Source organism: Tamandua tetradactyla, chromosome 1 (genome assembly GCF_023851605.1).
Source record: "Tamandua tetradactyla isolate mTamTet1 chromosome 1, mTamTet1.pri, whole genome shotgun sequence".
Taxonomy (NCBI): Eukaryota; Metazoa; Chordata; class Mammalia; order Pilosa; family Myrmecophagidae; genus Tamandua; species Tamandua tetradactyla.
In genome coordinates, this window is record NC_135327.1 from 105,226,127 (window position 1) to 105,247,987 (window position 21,861).

General features: G+C 35.9%; 1 protein-coding gene across 11 annotated transcripts in view; it reads right to left on the bottom strand.

Moving 5' to 3' along the window:
* HDAC9 (histone deacetylase 9) overlaps positions 1–21,861 on the bottom strand; it is a 970,134-nt gene that overhangs the window by 227,220 nt on the left and 721,053 nt on the right. For all 11 annotated transcript variants that reach the window (XM_077122309.1, XM_077122321.1, XM_077122307.1 and 8 more), the window contains 3 exons: positions 19,028–19,161; positions 6,522–6,642; positions 1,892–1,941 (listed from right to left, as the gene is read on the bottom strand). In XM_077122309.1, the coding sequence (XP_076978424.1) occupies positions 1,892–1,941; positions 6,522–6,642; positions 19,028–19,161 (305 nt within the window). The remainder of the gene's footprint in view (positions 1–1,891; positions 1,942–6,521; positions 6,643–19,027; positions 19,162–21,861) is intronic.

A 21,861-nucleotide genomic window follows, 5' to 3' on the forward strand; every position in this document is an offset into this window, starting at 1 on the left:
AGTTTTAGTGAGGGGTAAACATTTTATTCCTTTACCTGTGATTCTTCTCCTTCTAGAAATAACAGCAGCAACCACAACAGTTTACCTACATAACAGTGGTTTATAACAACCTCGTCACACCATCGTTACTATAAATACCATTTTGCAGATGAGAAATTGAAGGCTTGGAGAAGTGACGCTATTTTCCTGAAGTCACACAGTAAAGGGTGCAAGGCTGAAAGTATGGTGTTGGCATGTATACATATGTGGAGGAATTCCAAAAGACCTTTTTTAAATCCTGCCACGGCTTTCATCTTAACCAGCGGCTGGAGGCCCTGAGGCACAGCAGTGGAGCAGGGCAGCTAGTTAGAGTGACTCCTCTGGGCAGCTCACCAGGGGGCCCAGTTTGCTTTCACCCACAGCCTACATTATTAATTTCTGTTCATTTTTAGCAAACCTCCTCAGAAGTGAGGAGCTGGCAGAATCATTGTAGAAAGGAGAAGATAAATTGCCTTTTAAAATGAGTTTCACTTTTTTTTGTTCTTATTTTTTAACCTCCCAAGTGGCTATCTGAAGAGAATAGCTAGTTACCTGCAAATGAGACCGAGAATGAAACAAAGCCAACCTCTACCACTTGATGAGCACAGCAATGGAAAGGATATTAAAGCTGTTAAAAGAGAGGTGGTCATCAAACTCCCACTCATTTACAAGTGCATTAATTCATGATCCAGAGTTGAGCTGAGTACTGCTCCCACTGACATACCTCCCAAGCCTGAGGGGCACTGTGTGTCTAGTTCATATCCCTTATACGCAAAGGGCCTCTGTTCAACTGTCCACACCCCACAAGGTAACATCTTACCCTTCAGCCAGAACCGCAGTAAGCTCTAGTAAGCTCTTAGAAGTGCCTAAATAATGAATAGTGACTGCTGCTGCTGCTGCTGCTGCTGCTGCTGGCCTTGTACATCCAACACAAAGCACAGTGAATATCAGAGATTAAGTCCTCAACAATTCCCAAGTACTGAACTATTCTGGAGAGTAGCAGCAGTGGTGGCAGCAAAATCTAGCTTGGACAGGCAGAGAAAGGTAGAGGAAGGCTATGTTAATTTGACTTCATTATTGCTAGAGAGAGGTGCCCCTATTTATCAAACTGGCGTACAGGTCTCCTGGTGATATTTATGTAAGTCCAGTTGAATGTAAGCCTGTGTATGGGTGTGTGTGTGTGTGTGTGCCCCTGTGTGCAAGCTTGCACTTACCAATGCGCTGTAGAACTAGTTTGTTCAGTCTTTTTGTTTTTATGAGTAACCAAATTGCATTTTTAAGGATTCAGGAACCAAAATGTAGGCATTTTTCTCATATGTCACTGGATTCAAACAAATTTATCCTTCAAATGTGATATAAATATCCAGTGTCAAAAGGCTTTGTTAATTATTGAAGACAAAATGGCCCCAGGGAGTTCACAAACAAAATTTCCCACAATGCAAAGCACCGTGTGAACCCAATGCCATTTTCACCAGGAATATGATCTATGTGCATACTCAGTATGACACTACTGAAAATTGAGATCTGCTGCAAAACTGTGTAAAACCCACTTATATTACCTTTTCCTCAGTTACAAGAGAATCTAGTAGAGGCAGCTTCAAGAACATGTGACCTGTGCCATAGCATAGGACACTCTCCTTAGACGGGACCTTCACTTGGTTGAATTCTTGGTTGCTGCCATCTTGAAATCCTTAGTTTTGAACAGAGGTTTACATATTTTCATTTGACCCCAGGCCCTACAAACTGTGCAGTGTCTTGAAGTCTAGTATAACATTTACTGAGAAACAGCCTTAAACATAACTGAATAGACAAAGCAAACGAAATTTATTGGAACTCTGTGTTATTTAAAATCAGTAAATGAATATGTACTTACCCCAAGACCACCACAAGGTAATGAGGAAAAAAACTTTCGAGAAGCATCACCTACACAGTAAGGAGATATGAAAAAAATACATAAATTGGAAAAACAAATATAATGAATATATGTTCATTAGCATGCAATATTATATCATGTGTTCTTTATCATTCAACTTAGAAGGAAATTAATGAAATTTCAGATCTAATATTTAGAAGCATTAATTTTCAGAACACTGATGTTCTCTTTCCTTGCATACACAAGTAAAAACTCAAAGCAAATAAATACAAATATTATTGTATGTGGAGTCTATTGCCCCACATGAACAGACATTTAATGATGAAATCTGGGTATAAGATTTTATTTTGGCCTACCCATCTAAATTATATATCATAATATCTTTTAAATTTAAAATTTATTGTTAATAACTCAGCTATTTCCTGAATCTACTTCACTAAAGGGATAGTTTGAGTCAAAAAGCTTTATGATACCACATTCCTTAATTTTCCAAATATTTCAAATGTTACAATCTCTTCTTAAATACATAGAGTTATTCTTAAATTCTTTAGATAAAGCTAAGACCAAGGATAACATAAGTTTCCCCTATATTTTTTAAACAAATAGGTCACAAAACCCTATTTAACCCCACTTGGAGATCTATGTAACATGTAGATATAGCTAGATAACATAAATATGAATACAAACACAAATATAAACATATAAATCTTAATTGTGATTGTGTCTTAGAATTATTTCAAGTAATTTGTGTTTCAGTAATTACTTTATTTACATGCACTTTCATATTCAGCATTATCTATTACATGGAAAAAGAAAACAATAGTAACTATACCTAAACCTCTAAGGCTAGAATGTGCCATGTGAAATAATTCAAGTGAAAGGAAGTGGGGTATTTCCATTTTATGGCTCTTTTGTGGGGTGGTGCATGGTCTGGGAATTGAACGAGGGTCTCTTGCATGGAAGGCGGACACTCTAACCACTGAACTACCCATGCATCCCATCTTATGGTTCTTAAACTGACCGACTCAGTAGATCAATGGTAAAATCAGGTATAAACCTCCAATCCACCTAACCCAATTCATTTGCTCTAATGATGCTCAATGAAATAAATAATAATGAAAACTGAAATCAGGTTTGTGGTGGAATTTGCATGCTATGCCAAAAAAAGTCTAAATAGGTATTACTGTCACAGAAGAAAGTTTATTTTGAAAACAATGAATTACCTGAGTTGATTTTTCAAATACAATTGTTAGCTAGAAAATATAATGAAAAATGCTAGTGCAAAGAAAAAAATAATACATCTAGTTATATATAGGATATTCAGGGGAAAAGTATGAGAAATCAATAGGAAAAATAAACAAATCATGGAATAGCATTAAAACTGGAATAATGACGCCAGTTAACGACACATTCAAAACATTTTTGGATAACAAGGGCAAGGCAAAGTTTCCTTATGTCATTGAGCAGAACGAGGATATTTCTATATCCTTGAATCTTTTACAAGAATATATTCCTGTCATCTGTGAAATTAAAATTTACATGTACAGTTTAATGTCTAAACTCTTCATTCTATAGTCAGTGAAAAGAATAAAGATAATATTTAATGCAAAGAATAATTTAAAAAAATAACTTTAAAATGGTAATAATCCCTAAAGAGAATAAGGCAAATAAATGAAATGCTACTTATGGGGAATTTTATTTAGTAATATTTAGAAAATATGAAGCAGGCAAATAATTGATAATTTAACTTTAGTAGAGTAAAAGAAATTTTTAATTCACTGAATTGACTGCATTTGTTTTTTTAATATTATATCGCCTTATCAACGGACTGAGGGCTGTTGGCCGAAAGATAATGAAAGCTGGAAGGAGGAACAATAAAAATATCAATGCCAAGGAAAGGCTCACACCGGAAATGATTGGAAAGAAGGTTTTTCAAGTGTCACCTTACGGGCTCATAACGTATTTAAACCGATAAAGGAAAATCCTGTTTTCAAATCTTATTATTTTATAAACCATAGATGTGTTTTAAGACATAAAGACTAATAAGTCTGGTCATACTGAACTTGTATTTAAAACGTCAAGAGTAGTAGTATAAGTTTAACCCAGAAAATAGCTTCCCTTCCACATGTATTGGGAGGGACTGAGGTAGAAGAGAGAGGCATGGGAGTGGGGGGAAGAGATAAAGAGAGAAAATATCTTGATGGTTATTTTTATACATTCACCCATGGCAGCTTCAACCTGGTCTTTTAAAAGTTAAAAAAAGAAACCACAAGCCACTAGAATCTAAAATACACAAAGAACAAAGTTTGAAAAGTTAAACTTTTAAAAGGATTGGATTTTTCATTTAGAACTCAGACTGGGGGAAAGCAGTTGAATTCTGTAATCATGAGAGAAACTGAAGTCATTTGAATTAAGTGTCATCCAAGTTGCATTTATTGCTTGACCCCAGAGTCTAACATCCTGCAAAGTCCCCTGTTTATCTGTGCCCATAAAGCCTGCCACACAGTATTGAAATTGCTGGACTGATCACTGAGAGGTGTCTAAAGAACTCCACATCTGTTTCAAAAGTTACCTATCAAATACATCACTTATGAATATTATTTCACCTTAAATATTCAAAACTGAGACAAACAGTCCATTTATTCGGATTACAATTTTAAAAATATGAGTCACTGCTACTTGTTGCTTTCATCATTTACGTATACCTTCATACATACATGACAAGGACCTTTGTCTCAGTCCTAAATTGTATGCTAGAACTCATTTTTTAATCATGAAATTTTAAATTGATACACATGCTGAATATTTTCAGAATACTTGTTTTGTTGAAAAGTGCCAAATATCATAAATATAAGACAGCATAAAAGTTTCATGTTGCCAAGGTTAAACTGGATCTCTTTTATAAACATGTCTTTTATCTTAAATGTGGACCGATATTTTTAAAACATCTGTCAGAGTTTGAGAGATGTTGCTACAATTTGAGCAACTCCAGTCTATCCCTTAAAGTCCACGGATACCTAGTCCTATGCTGTGGATGATAGATGGTCTGTGACCATTAAAAAAAGGTAAAGGTTTTCTATTTGCTTTCTCTTATCTACATTAAAATATAATGACAGAAACAGTTTCCTATCATTAAATGCTTGAGTATTTTGACTTTATAAAGCCAGGAAAACTAATATTAGTTTACTGCATTTTTGTGATTGGCAAAACCATTTTTGTGGGTGGTATTATTAATTCCTGATATAATAAGGATAATTATTATACAGTATCCACAGCAAAAAGAATTGAATTTCAAGAGAAAAAAGGAAAAACATACAGAGCATATATATTTAGATTGAATTATTTGTCTTCACATGAATACATAACTTCGTACAATACAAATTATCTTTGGTTATTGAATTTTAGCAATATGTTTTATAAAATTTGGAAAATGTGTTTGTGTTCCCCTTTCACCCTACTTCTTCCCAAATACTCCAATCTACCTGCATACACACACACACATATGCCTACACATACTCACCCATATGCCTTTACTTCATAAATTTGGGAATGCCTGCTCCTCATTTTAAAAAGGCAGATTGTAGGGGTAATAATGTATAATTGTTAACTTCCTCCCTTATAAGTGTTTTCTGAGATGCCCAGCTACTATATGTCACATACTTACTTTCAAATTGTTTAGGACCACTTAACATAAAACTGTTTTGAAATATTGAATTAGGTGAAAGAGATCCAATCATTTGGAACTGACACAACGGGTTTATTTGAAAAGAATGGGACAAAAAAAAAAGGCACTAAAATCCCTTTTTAGTTGAAATATTTAAAACATGATCTTTCTAACATGTACTGCCATACCACACATTATTTTTTCAGTTTTAAAAGGTTATTAAGAAGCAATATAATTGTCACAGCTCTAGAACAAGATTTTGTCACTAACTTTTTTCAAAAACTTGTTTTTGTTGTTTCTATTATTCATATGAAGCTCATATAAAGCTGTGCAACATAAATTTTACTTTACAATTCAACAATAAAATCCAAAGTTTGGAAAAAAACATAGATTAACTAAAAAATATGCTCCTTAGATTTCTTTAATGGCCATTTACTTGAATATTTAACTCCATAGGTAAAGCAAGCATTAAATATATTAACTAGGTTTGAAATGCAATTCTCCTATAAAATGTAGTATGCTAAGCATAATAATAATGAGTTTTCACTTAAAAGATACATTATGCCTCTTGTGAACATCATAGAAAAAAGAACTGAAAGACATGCAATGAATGGAATAGATGAAGATAAATTTGCATAAAGATTTTGAAAACCTGTTTTTTAGTTTAAAAATGTAAGCAAGCAAATTCTACACTGCATTTATTCTTGTATGTTAAAGACATTATATAAATGCTGTTCAAAGAAAAGTTAATTTTAAAGTAAACATCATGAAACTTGCATTGTTATTTTCTAATCCAAGAGTTTCTTAATCTACGTTGGTCTCTACTGTAATCAGCTCAGTCCACAAAGCTATGCCATTGGAAAAACTGACACTTTATCACACTGCTTGCCAAGTATTTAGAACTGACACTGACTAATGATAATGCTGGTGTATGCTGTTCTCAGTAGAAAAGATGCCAGTACAGACCTAGGAATGTCCTGGGATCCAGCTTCTGAGCATCCATGGGGTTGGTGCCATACAACAGTGAGTGATGTTCAGAATGAACAAGCTGTATTTCCTCCAGACTGGCTTTTCGACCTTGAATTCGCTGAAAGAAAAGAGCAAAAGCCAATAGTACTCTTCTGACAACATTTAAAAGAAAATGAGACCCCCAAATCACACTGAACGTGATTAATAATGAGCTGAGTCTCATCATGCAGGAATGTGACAGTGAGTTGCTTAGGAAAGTGCCATAATATTATCTGAAAAATTAGTCTATGCAAGGCTCAGATCCAATGAGCCACTTATTCCTAAATGAGCAATAGACACAAAACATATCTTACTTAGCCATAAAAAATTACTATAATAAAGAAGTTAATAATTAACTTATTTGAATGTATCAGGTTACAACAAACAAGTTACTGTGTAGCCAAGAATAAGTAAATGCATTTAAGTCTTATTTTACACTCATCTTAAGAAGTTGTCCCAACTAAGCCCTAATTCCTTCTCAAAGGGCAAAATACTCATTTTAATGTACTTAATTATCACAAATATAATTGTTTCATGTGTGTACAAAAGTAAATACCAATTCATTTTAATGCACTTAACAATCACAAATTCAATCGCTATATGTGTGTGCACAGAAGCTATTGTTTAGCCAAAAATAAGCAAACGCATTAAAATGTTATTTTACACTCATCTTCAGAAGTTGTCTCAACTAAGCCCTGATTTCTTCTTAAAGGACAAAAGTAAGTACCAATTCAAGACTCAGGACTCCTGCATGGAAAGCAAGCAATCTACCACTGAACCACCCATGCACCCACCAATTCATTTTTTTAACTTATTTTATTGTATAGTGTAACAGTTATACGAAGCAAAGAAATAAAAAGGCAATAGTTTTCAAAGCACTCTTCAACAAGTAGTTACAGGACAGATTCCAGAGACAGATCTTATCAAATATGAGATCCTTTCATATTTTTCCTTCTAGTTGCTCCAGAATATAGAAGGCTAGAGGGTTTAAATATATTTTTATCATCACAATCAACTTTTTTTCTTTTTTTGGTGAAAAATAACATACACAAAAAAGCTACAAATTTCAAAGCACAGCTCCATAATTAGTTGTAGAACATATTTCAGAGTTTGAGATGGGTTACAGTTTCATAATTTTAGGTTTTTATTTCTAGCTGCTCTAATCACCAATTCATTTTAATGTACTTAGTTATCAGAAATACAATCGCTCTGTGTGTGCGCACCTCATGGTAGTGTTAATCTACATGATGTTACTTACAAGCATTTTCCAGGCAGCCTAGAACAGTTTGGGAACTGTGTGTAAATGGTCTGTGATGGGGTCAGTACAGACATTTGGAGAAAACATTTAGAAACTTTTATACTAATTTGATAGGGCATTTTTATGTCTTTTGAAGCTAATGCAAAAACAGGAATTTTATTTTGTATATGCCTTAGACTTCTATTTTACTTTTCTAATAATTCATCTTTACTATATTTTATAGAAGTATTGTCTGTGACAGAGTGGGAATTATATAAAAACAGAACTCCCTGTTTAAGGAGACGATTTGAGACACTCTGTTTCCCAGTCAATATTTTTACGCATGGCGTAGGCAGACATTTCACTTCAACCAACAAAGAATTGTTCTTCAATGTAAACAACACTGAAAATTAAGTTAAACCTCAATTAGGCAATATGCAAAGTGTACTTCCTGGCCAGATTTCCCAGTTGGCACATTTCATGAACCCAATAAATGTCAGATTGGTGTGTGAAGTCAATTAACCTTAACTGTTGGAAACTGTTGCACTTCTAAAATTATCTGGATAGAATTAATATTTCACTAAAATATATGCTAAAATACATGCTACCATACATTAGCATTACCTAAATATTACTTAAGTACTTACAGGGCTATAGAGAAATCAAAGGAGAATCTGTTCAGGGAATTGCCGTCCATGATCCTGACCACAGAATCCTCAGTTGACATGGAAACACCAGAAAGCAACAACTCCTCTGGGAGGACCAGGGCAATTCTACATTCAGCCTCCCCAGTTATTAGGTGATTTGGCTGCTCTGCTCCCATGCTTCCGTGTTATGTGGTTCACCGAGGTGGGCAGGCCAAAAAACCTTGATATATTGACACTTCCTAGGGAACTGCTGGGTAGGGGGCAGAGTTGTGCTTGAGTCCTTGAAAATAAATGATCAGGTCACAGTGAGAAAGGGATGGTGGGGGCTCAAAGGGTAACAGGAAGGGAGTGATACACAACAAAAAGTTCCTGACACTGTGTCATTATGTGCCCTACAAACAAACAAACACTACAGAATTTTCTTTGCCACAGCTTTCCCTATTTTTTACACCATTCAGTACTGTGTAACCCAACTGACATTTCTAGAAAGGACAAAAATGTGCTTTAGAGAAATTATTCCCAAGTAGGTACAATGAAAGCTCTAATACTGAAGACTAAGGAAAATTTATTGATTGCCATCTGGTCAGCTACTGCCTGATCAATAAACATGATACTGATCTAGGTGACCTGCAGGTAAACATTGTTTGAACAATTTATGGAAGAACAGAACAACTAAAGAGATAGAATGATAAGTAATGACAGAAAAACGAACAAGAAAAAGTTCAAAGTCAGTAAAAAAAAGGGTACATTTTAACTGTGAGATTTCAGTTTGTGAAAAATCCTCCAAGATAAATCAGGGTAACTCCACGGTTTGAGTTATCCAAAACTGGAATGAGCAGAGCACTGGCAAACAGACTGTGGCTAGGATTCCCAGTCTGGCAATGAACACCACGAAGTAATAGCGCTTCAGGTTCTCATTTCTATGTGTCTAGGAAATTCATAGCCACTAACACTACATTCACTGATATAGTGAAGCAAACATATCTTAAATAATGTCAACTCTGTAGCCAACAACCAGACCCATGTGTTGACTACAATCACAAATCTTCACCAATTTGTCCCCTTTCTTCTTTGCTGTAAAGATTTTTCCCAGCACTAACTTGGGTTGTTGCCTCTGGTGTAAGTCATCAAATATCAATAATAAATATATCTTTATATTTTCATAAGCTGGTTTTTACATACATGAGTTTTTACATACCATACATGCCAACCTTGTCCCAACTCTACTCACCCCCTATATTCCCACTAGCATTCAAGCTGAACGCTCAATGGCACACTTGAAAAATAAAGCTCCTAACAAGATTTAATTACTGACAGTAGCTCGAGTGCTGGTAAATTACAAAAGGGTATCTGTTGAATCGCAGACATTCCTTGTGTAATATCAGTTGACTAACAGTGAGAATATAGCATCTTAGCCCAACATATCTAGTATTTATTTATTCAAAGATTATTTCCTTCTAGTTTACTCTCTAGTCTTCCCCTCACTATCAAAATGTAACATAATGCATAAGTTTTTACAATTGATTTCTACCCCCACCCCTCCCAGCACTTCCTTTTTACTCGCAGGAAGTATTTTACACTGCCTCTTTTTATTATTATAGAAAATGATTCTTAAAAATAATTGCAAAAAAAAATAATAATTGCAATGATTTAAGGAAATAATCAATTTTAAACTTTACTTTCCACTTATGTGACTGCTGGAGAACAAGCCCCATAAACATAGTGCAGGTGTTTCTACAGAAGAGTGGTACAGACCAATTCAACATGAAGAATGCTTTTACCCGGGCAAAGGATCTGGAGAAAACATTTTTCTTGAAGTTTGGACTTCACAGGGGCACCCACTATGGGGATTTGCAAGTGACTAAGACAAAAATTCCAAAATAGCAACACCTTTTATTATTTCTTAACTGACAGGACCTCCTTCATTTTACCTACTTTGTATTAGATGCCTTGAATTTATCGCAACTTTTTCTCTCAAATTGAGGTCTCCAACAGTTCCCATTTTCTAGTAGTATTTCAGTAATTTACTATGCTGCTTGTTTATGCTTAAATATAGATGTTCTCATTTAATCTCTTCTCATATGTTCTATCTCCAGTGTACCTTTTATTCCTTCAGTTCTCTGTCATGGTGCTCTCTTGAGTCAAATGTCAACAACACAATGACTTACAAATTAGGATACAGGGCTCTTATAATCTTAATGGAAGAAATACTGGTTTCCATTCTCAGAGATACTGCAGGATGTCTGTCCAAAGGCATCTGTGATATTCTGACTGAAAGTAATTTAAAACATTCTGAGAATAGTAGAATATTCAGTCTCTCTAAGGGATGGAGTTCATCAGGGGAATTCTCACTTGAGATCCAAATATAGATCTTAAATATGTTGCCAATATAGGCCTTGGAATGAAAGTTTAAAGTTCTTCTTTCATCTTCTTAATAAAGAAGCACTTTGATGTATGATCGTTCATTGTTACATTATCATTCTTTGTGACTTGCACACAATCAGTTACTTTCCTGAGAGCAGGAAAGGAACTATGTGCAGCGAATATCTCCTCCGTAAGCACTTTAGGAATATGATCTTATTTAGATCATACCCAGTGTAGACCCAGAGCAGTCCACATTCAGGTGGGAAGTTTGACTAAAGTTGTTTAAAATGACCAACTGAATCTTACAACACACTAGGGTTCTTTCCTAAAGAAATGGTCTTTCTATACAGCCTGATTATAGAAAGAATGTTCTGAACATGAGCTACAAAGTCATACTGTGACAGGATAAAATGCAGCCTACCCACACCCACCCACACACAGAGCACACACACGGTATAGATTCATATATATATATATATATATATATATATATATATATTTTTTTTTTTTTTTTTTTTTTTTTTTTTTTTCCTGCCAACGAGCAGGGAAAAAAGGAAACAGTTCTATTTCTTCCCCTCCTGCGTTCAAAGCCTGGACCGAGGCCAGTGTCCTAATCAGTTCTCATTGGCCCTGGAGGAATCAGAACCTTTTGTAAAATACAATAAAGGGCATAAAATCATGATAAAATGCATGAAAAAGCACTGCCTTTGGTTAGGGAACTAGAAATAATTTAGCAGAACAGATTGATTGCATTGGTTTGGTATTATTGAGGACATGAAAGGGCTCATTTTGAGGCGGTTCCAAACTAAGAGAAAATGTCCAGCTTAAATCTGACAAGCCAAAGTACCTGCCTGCACTGGGGGAGACTCCATTTTCTTTAATCATTTTCAAAGTGGTGACATAGTAAGCAAGAATTTCCACTAAAATAGCTCATTTCTGAAAATATTTCATTCACTGTCCTTAAATATGGGAACTTTTTCTTTCTACAAGAATCTGCAGAGCTAGAGACTTAAAGAGTTAAGGAAAAAAAATCTAAATAACTTATTAGTTTCAAAGTCACCCTCTACTATGCATCCCACACTTAATCTTTAATGAGTCAGTTTATAGCCTGTTCTTTATTCTTAATACACATTTCTGTCTTGAGACATACACAAATCTGGTCTTATTGCCCATGCCCAATAGTACCTACTGAAGTTTCCAAAGGCTCCAGCCATTTGCCTTTTTAAATGTCACATAAAAGATGGCTTCCAACCACCACTGCCATCACCTCACTGCCTTCTCTTTCCGTATCTCTCCCGTGTCATAACAATCAATTCTTCTCAGGAATTTTCCTCATAAAGCAAGGAGTAAAAGAAGGAAGGAGGCAAGCAAACAGGCAGACACCCCAGTAGGCTTTTCACCCTTCCCAGTCACATGGAAGGACAGTGAGTTGCAAGGCAATTGTGTTCTAGTCCTAAACCACACTTGTCTTTAGTGTGCAAACAGCCAGTCAGGAAGCACCTCTACAAAAAGGAGGGGGTTCAATAAAATTTCTTCAAAGTTCCCTGTTTGCCCTAAAATGATATAATTCTATGTGAAATAACCTTCTATACAATAAAAACTCAGTAATTATACCTTACTTTGATTTATGACTTTGCCTTGGACAATCAAATATAAAAAGTGCAGTGATAAGTTACTATGACTGGCGCTTTTCAAAAGGACTATAGGGTAGGTAGTGACGGCTCAATGCCAGAGTTCTCACTGCCATGCTGGAGACCTGGGTTCGAGTTCCAGTGCCTGCCCATGTTAAAAAAAAGGACTAAGCTATTCCTTGAGTCCTATTTTTTACAAGTTTACTTATAATCGAAACATAAGATTATCTTTCAGAGCTCGTACTCCTAGCCCATGATAACTTCAAAATAACGGACACCTTTCCCAATTTTAAAAAAGCTTGTGTATGGTGCTTCTGAATTAATGCCACCTTTTGTTTCTGGGATAAATGCTTACTTGCCTTACTCTACCAGTTATAAATATTGACTCCATTCACCTCTTTGTCTCCCTCTCACTCAGCTTATGTGAAGAAGTGGAGTGTCCATTGCAGTGGCTCTTAATGTTGGCTGTAGCTTGGAAACAGCTGGGCAGGTCTGAAAAGTACTGATGCCTTTATCTTCCTTCCAGCATTTCCAGTTAATGCTGTCAGAGGGCCAGTCTGGACATTCAGATATTAAAAAGCTCCCCAGTGGATCCTAATAGGCAGCCAAGACTGAAAACCCAATGTTAGCAGGAGTTGTTCATTCTTCCTGCTCATAGGTGAATTCAAGAGATGATACTGTACTAACCAACATCTGTGATTATGGAGTAGTTAAAACAAATGGTGGGCAGAGGGGAGGTTGGGGAGTACAAAAGGTCTGTTTGGTCTTCAAAATGACAAATGTCTTCCACTTTGATGTAATAATGCTTGAATCAGTTATTATTAATTTAAGAATATTTTAGCATATGGAGTAATTTGAAAGGCATTTCAGAAAAACAGCCAATCCCATACAATAATAAAGAACTAGAGTGGTAACAAGAATATTTATAAGTTTTTAAGTTTTACTTCTACCTATATCAAATGACTGGGTTATCTGAAAAGAAAAAAAAAGTTATTCCTTCATTTGACTGCTTAATTTTCACAATTTCTGTTACACAAATGAATTTTCTACATTGTAATTATTATTTTTTTAAATTGGAAGTGATAATTTTAATGGTTTGGTGTAAAGAATTCCTTTTTTGTAGCAGTTACACATGAATTAAATTTCCTCTCAATTTCAGATGGTTGAAAAAACATTTTTGTTAATAAGCTTTAGTGCTATTTTCTAATTTCCTGTATATCTTTATAAAAATTATCAGAAGGGCAGGTTCTCTTATCTCATTTTGTTGGTTGTTTCCCACATTAATTCTTCCTTTTTAGCAGAAATAAAAAATGAAACAATAGGGCGGGCCACAGTAGCTCGGCAGGCAGAATCCTCACCTGCCATGCTGGAACCCCGGGTTTGATTCCCAGTGCCTGCCCATGCAAAAAGAAACAAAAATGACCCAATCACCTTACTTCTGATTACAGGCTGCACACTTATTTTGTAAATCTATTTACTTGTCTGTGTCCACTCCACAGTGATATACAAATATCTCTCAGAATAATGATACAGTATTACCTGGTTTACTCATCCCATCTAGATCATCTGTACTAATTCCCAAGACTGCTATATCCCTCCTCCTTGTGTTACTTATTGTTTGGTGGGTAAATTCTAAGACTTGCGCACACACGTGCACACACACACAGTTTTTTGCAAGCTAACTAAAACAGTAAGCTGTTATGTGCTGCCATCTAGTTAGATTATACTATAAAACAAATGTTTAATTGAATTTCCTTTAATTTTCGGCATTCAGTGCTCTGCAGCCTTGATGTCAGAAAAGCTGCACATTCCTTAAGTGTATTTCCATTGCACAATACACTTCTTTCTTTAGATTTTGCAAAAGGCATTATAGAAGTCCCTGTGAGTGCAGGAAAGTGTACTGGAGACTCTACCCCTGAGCTCCCTGGCATCTTAAGATTTGACATTAACCCTGTCCTCTATTTTTCTCATTAGAAATGCTGGGCAAAACTAGAAGAGGTAACAGTCGCTTGCTTTTTGTGTCTCAGAATTATTTTGTAATTATTTTGAACTGGCACCTAAATGAAAAGAGTTAAACATTTCAGCATGGTTGCTGCTTATGGTTTTTGCTTATGAATTAAGTGAAACAAAGTTATTCAAATTAGTTACCAACAGGCAATGCAAATTCCACATCATGTATAATCCAACAAAAGCATCATAAAATTATTATTCTCAAAACAAATGTCTGTGGGTGGCTTGGCGGGACTGCGAGTCATGAGCACTTCTGGAAAAACAACTGTGAGGGGAATTCTAGCAGATGACAGGTCAATCTGTGCCATTTTTTAAGCACAGCAGAGCGCATTCTTTTCGCAGGAGCACACACACTTTTAAAACCCGGCTACCTAATCAAAGAGTTCGTTCCTGAAGAGGACACCACGTGATCCCTGCAGATCCATTTCTCATGGTGACGAAAAAGCCTTTTTCTACAAACAGAATCATAAACTTATAGGAATGATTTGATAGGAGAAAAATTAAATGGTATTGGCATGAAGGTCTACTCACTGCCTCTTTTTTTTAGAACAGTGCCACGTCACGCCAAAAGAAGTTAACCCATGTAACCACTGCAATCTAGCATAATGAGGACTAATGTTTTCTCTGGCTGCCAAACAGAACTAAGCAGAGCCAATTCACACTATAGCTTACTACCTAAGTGCAGTGTGTTTACTAAAACATCCTAGAAATTGAATCTGCTCTTAACCAAAGAAAACTTTATGTTCCAAATGGACCCCTTAGCCTTGCTAATTTCATACAGTAATAGAGCTGGAAAAGATCCTAGCAAATATCCTGACTAACACGCTCATTTTACAATTGGGAAAACCAACAATCAGTGAGGTTAAATGATCTCACAAAAGTACACAGAAAATTAATGACAGAACTATGATCCAATATAATGTTTGACCATACCTTTGACTGAATTTATTGGCAAAATTAACTGATACAAGTCTACCATTTTGAAACCAAAGAGCCCTTTAGATAGTTTCAAATTGCCCTTTTTTCTGCATTTCATTGTCATTTAATTAACTGCAAAATGGTCTGCTCTGCTGATTGAGGAAAGCTGACTCTTCAGCCAGCCAGCATGAGACTCCTTACACTGAGTCCCAGTGAAACAGTAGCCCCATAAACAAAGGATCTTGAATAGAGATAAAGGAGGACAAGCTCTTTAATGCAGGCCTGGGTGCTTCCTTCTGCACATCAGGTTCACTGTCTCTTGCTCACAGGTCTCCTCTGATGCTGGAAAGATTATGGTGACAGCTGACCACAATCTTCCTCATTTTATTTCTGCTCCCAGCCAGTCAACAGGACAGCAGCATATAATTGACTCAAAACTTCTAGGAAGTTTGTGATTATATATTTGTTTTTGTGAATATTTAATTGAAGTCTGCTGATCCCACCAAATGGTAGCCTCTTTGAAGGCAGGGGTTGTATCTTTCCTACTGGGTATTGCATCTCCAGCTCCTAACTCAGGTGCCTGGTAAACTCAAGTTCTGCATACATCTTATTGACTGGTTGTATCACTCTTCTCAATGTGTGGTCCTTCGGTGAGCATCAAGATCACCCAGACACTTGTGAGCAATACAAATTCTTGGACTGTCCTCCAGAGCTAACAGATTGGAAATTCTGATGTTAGAGCCCAGAGATTTGTGTTTTAACAAACTCACCAGATGATTCTTGTTCTATGCTGAAGTTTGAGCAACACTGTAATTGATAAATGACTGCCTCTTGACTACACCATGTTCTGCTTGCTGGCCAGCTATAGAACCCCAGAGCTCTGCGAATTCCTTCTCTGAAAGTACCATGGACCTCTAACCATGAATGACTACACAGACCTGGCAGTAAAATGGTGCTCAGAGGTGGCAGATCATTATCTGGATATTGAAAAACAATGCATTGACCCCCAGGGTGCATGTATGTAATTGCTATGAGATCATATCCCTTTTTGTTCAGTCTAATAAATCTCCCTGTTCTGAAAAAATTGGATTGCATTTTTGTTTGCCACAACTAAGAGGGGATAACTCACATACCAGGGCCAGGGCTGACACTCAAAATCTCCGAGGGCTCAGCAGGCAGAGATTTTACCTCCACAGTTTTATTTTACCTCTACAGAGTTTGTCTTCTGAGAGTGCATCTAGACAATTTAGAAACAGAGGCTTGAGCAGAAGTTCTCACAAACTTGATTCTCCAGGTTTGGGTCCTTGGGCATCTCAGTAATAAGCATTCACACCAGAGCAGGGACCTAACTTCCTCTCTGGGGGTGAGTAATAAACTCCAATAGACAGACACAGACACTGGCCTTGACCCTCTAGAAGGCTCAGCAACATTAACCAGGCCACCCTTTAGGAGAACCTTCTTGCTCTTCGGCTGCCACGCATCCACCATGTTCTCAGAGTTCCACCTTCAGCACTGGCTACTTAAGATGTGTTTTCCTCTTGGTTCCTGAGCAATTCTAAGTGTGATGAGATATGGGAAATTGCAAAAGGGCATGGAGATTTGTTGTATGTTCTACTTTCACCACATTTAAATTTCCAAAATAATGTGGTATAAGATAGAAAGTATAGCCTCCTTGCTTTAATGTTTAAGAATATATTAATAAATGTGTACATTAGAATTAACTTGTTAAATCAAAAGTTTTAAAAGACAATCTAAAAAGAAAAAAGAGCAACTGTTTCCATTTTCTTTTATGAAGGAACAGGATGGGGTAGTACTGGCTAAGGAAACAGGTTCTATATTTCTGAATGGGCTAATCTGGTTTGGAAGAATCTCTCTCTGTTCCCTTTTTATTTCCCTCCCAACCCTTCTGGTAGGAACAATCATGAAGAAAAAATAAGTCATGAAAAAATACTTTCTCTTTCATTTTGTTTTTAACCTTATATAAAATTTAGGGTTTCTAGAAAAGGGTAACGTGTGTTTAGTCAATGATCACTTCTAAAATTCCATTTTGAATACTCCTATAATCCTTCACAATGGGGAGAGGGATATTTATTCATAGGTGTCTTAAAGTTCACTGTTTTGTTTTTTCACTGTTTTTTAATGATTTAAAAAATTCCATTTTTTAACAATACTGCAGATCTAGTCAGTATCTCATAAAGTTAAATATACATACATGTAGGAGCAAGTAAATATGAGCAACAATTTCCTAACTTAAAAGAGTAAATACCAGGTGGACTGCTATTGCTCTATGTTAGGAAAAAGGATGTTCTGTGATATTGTGATGTTTGGGATCAGACTGATGCTTGATCTTCATTAAGAGCAAATACATGAATCCGAGCACTTGTGCATTATTTGTTAATTTTGTGATTAAGCTGTCGCCAGGGAGTATCTTATTTGACTAGCTGGACTGGGGCTAGTCTCACTCATCCTTGTCATCTCCTTAGTGCTTCTGTCATCTCAATCTATATCTGATTTCACAGCAGTCAATGCTGCATGAATTGAATTGTATAGTTTCAAATAATATAGGACTCAAATTAATGTGAAGTATGAGGGATTGAAAACCAAGACTGATCAGAAAGGGATGACAGACTTTTTAAATTTTAAGACCAATGTGAACCATAATGCATTCTATTTATTTCTGTATTTTGCTCCTTTCATAAATATCCCCCCTTAAGGAAACAGAGTTTAGGAATACTACTATCTAATAATGTATTTCAAGGCTATTATCAGCCACAACCAATTTGAGCTAGTTGGGACCATGCCATTTGCTTATGTATATATATAATAAAGACTTAGTATGGACAATGTAGACAGAGATGCCTCAGCTGGCAAAAGCAGAGAAAGACTGCACTACAGGAAAGCATAAACAGTGATGCAAAGGTGAAAGAAGAAAGTTCACAGAAATAAATGTATTTTATCCACTGTGACCAGTCTGCTACAAGTTAGTCTCCTTGGTGGTCAACTTTACGCACTGCATTGAAAACAGAGCGGTTTGGCCTCCAAACTGTATTATCAAACCAATCAACTTAACCCTAAAATTGACCAAAGAGAATGAAAGCATTTTTATAAATGGATGGCATTGCAAGTGATGGATAATAAACTTTTACTCCAGAAAGAGCCAGAGAAATAAATTGAGCTCCAATTCCTTCACTCTTGTGACTTTTCTGGTAAGAGGATTGTTAATCTTTTAAAACTGTTTGCATGAGGTAAAACTGGCACATATCTGAGTATCAAAGAATATCTCCAAATAAAAAAAATAAAAAAATAAATACCAATTACTTAGCACTTAACCATTTGCAAAGAGTTTCTCAGAAGATTAATTCAATAAATGATATTTATTCAGAAACAAAAAAGTGCTACCATGCACATAAACTCATGCCTGAATCCCAGCAGGCACACAGCAGGAGGCTGCTCACCCACGGGTCTTCACTGGGGCCTAGTACTGTGGGCCCAGCCCAGAGGCAGAGGGAAAGTTCCGAGCTACAGATGCCGGATGGCTCATCAATCACAGTGTTTGCACTACATGGTTAACATTTTTCTGCTACTACCCAAATGAATACTGGCCTCTTTATATGATTTATTTAAGTAAGTAAAAGAGTGTGGCCAATTTAGGATTACCTCACATTTATTTAGCAACCCTGTTTCTTGCAGCCGTGACCAGATGCTCTGTATCCGACCAGCATGCTCAGGGTGGGTGGTGGAACTGCCACAAATGCACTGGTGTTTCAACATCAGAGGGTCGTAGGCGATTCCTATGGGAAAAGAAAACACAGCGGGAGACTGAGTAATGACACAAAGTGATGACACAAATTAGAAAACAACATGATTACTTTAAGAAAGTCATTCTTAAAATAAATTTTACAAATAGAGGAATAGTACTTATCAGCTAATTCTCAGGAACCCATGAGAACCATTTAGTTCGGGATATCTGGACATATTGGCAAAAATATACCAGTACTCCGATTCTAATTTAGCAAATCTATAAAGTAATCAAGATGGTGACATTTTAAGAGACTTCAGATTAAAAAAACACTATAAATTTTTTTGCATTTTAAATATTATGAAGTATTTTTAGACCGATAATTCAGTTCAGTTGAAGTTTTAATTTTATCTTTGAAGTCATCAAATCAATTGGCTCTTTAAGCCTTAAAGTTATTTTATGAGTAACGCTAGTCTCACTTTAGATCAGGGTCACATCCATGTGATAAACTGGAGAATTTTCCCACAACTTGTCTACTCTGTTTAGCAACTCCTTCAAAGCTGCATTTTGTTTGGTCGTGCTTTCCTCATAATTTATGCCATTATGTATGCATATGTACACTGAAGGTTTTAAAATATTTCTGGAACTTTCGCAATGTTTTCTTAAATACCAGTGAATCAATTGCAATACCTTTAGGAGAGATTACATAGTTACTTAGTGAAAAAAAACTGCTTTTAAATTATCATGACAGTATATTTCATGTTTCCCTTATATTCTATGTGAACAAAGTTATAAAATCCTTATGAATTTAAATATTAGGGTTATATAAAATAGGAGTCATTTTTAGCAACAAATTAGAAGACAATTATAACAATGGTTAATTCTTAAAAGATTTCCACATTCAACCATAGTCCTTTTTGGGGTAAGAGGGAAATGAACTACTTATAAAACTGCCTAACACAAATTATTTAACTGATCAAATAACTTCTAATAAATTATCATCAAAGCCCATTCTCTGGAGGAAAATTTATGATAAGAAATTAAACAAAAATTAATTTTATTCTAGACCAGGTAAGTTCCATTTTATATTAGAGGCATGTACTTTTGCTGAGAACACTAAAATCACAGGCAAGAATGATGTATATATTCTTAAATCATCTGGTCAGATTTTGTCTAATAAAAATATGATATTACTGGTCCAAATAGTATCCAATTTTAAGACTGAAATGTTTTTAAAATCTATACCCACGACACTCATATCTTCACCTTCAGCTCTAAACTCTCTTCCAAGTTACACTTGCCTGTAAATTTCCACTTGGTTGTCTCAAATCTTAAGCTGAAAATGTCTCCTATTTTAATTTAGGATCTTAAACTGCCCAAAGTGTTCACCTATTTCAGTAAAAGGCATCACGATCTGCCATTGCTCCCACCAGAAACCATAGTGATCTCTTGACACTCCCTCTTCAATGGACCAACAATTTCCCTCCAAAACAGATCTCAAACCACTCCCTTCTCTCCATCTCTACTGCCCAAACCAAACATAACCCAAGGTATTGTTACTTCGAATCTGGACTCCCTAGATAGTGTGAGTTTCACACTAATCCACTGGCCAAGCAATAGAATCAACTTTTGCACAAAATCCCCAAGTGACTTCACTGATGAGATCAAAATTCCTCAAGGATGGCAAGAACAGCCCCTCCCGCTCCCACCCCTCCAACTTCATCTCAGACTACTCCCTTCCTAGCTTTCTATTCTTCCCACAAAGGTCTTCCTTCCATTCCTCAGAAGGATCAACACCTTGCCGACAGTGAGATCTTCATATATCTTTCCTACAAAAAGAAATCCTTCCTGCCCCCCAAACTCAACCTCTCATCAGGTTAATTCCTACTCATTCTTTCAGGCTCAGTTTTAGTGTCACTTCCTCAACAAAAGATACCCTAAGATCCCTAAATTAGATCTCCTACCATATTTTCTCATAGCATATTCTAGGTCTCTTTGAAGGTATTTATCATAATTACATAATTGTCATATACTTTTGTCAACTGGTCATTTTCTTCACTAGATGGTAGAACAATGAAAGCACAGAAAGAGAAACAAATACAAGTGCAAAGTCCACGCTTGTCTAAAAATGCATCAAAATTTTAAGAGCTTTTTTTTTGTAAAAACAAACCACCAGGGTACAAAATGCAAGCACAACTTTCATGTTAAGATCCCTTTGTATATTTATCCAAATATAATTCTAACTCTTGCTCCAGTGATAAGGGGAGAAACTGATCCATTGGCTTCTGCTGCAAGTGGTAACCAGTGGTGCAGAAATGGCCAAATGAAAGTAGAATTCCATATCAAATGCAAAGAGAAGGGCAGGCTTATTTCTCACCCTATAATTTCTTGTTTCTGAAAAAAAAAAAAAAAGAGAGAGGAAAGGAATGGAGATGAAGGATGAGGTAAAAGCCTCACCTTGCAGTCTATCTGTTAACACTTCATTGATACATCATTAAGATGAATCAGTGGAGTTTGGGGTTCCAGATTTTATTTATTTCTCCTTAAATTCAAATGCATTTCCAAGAACTCCTGGACTTTATTATATAATCTCCATTATATTTATACTTTATTATATACTTGCAATAATATCCAACTATTGTAACTTTTTTCATAATTTTTTTTTCTATCTAATGGTCCATGGGGAAAATGTTGCTAATAAGGAAAAAATTACTATGGAAGCAAGGTTAGGTATGTCAAGAGATGAAATACC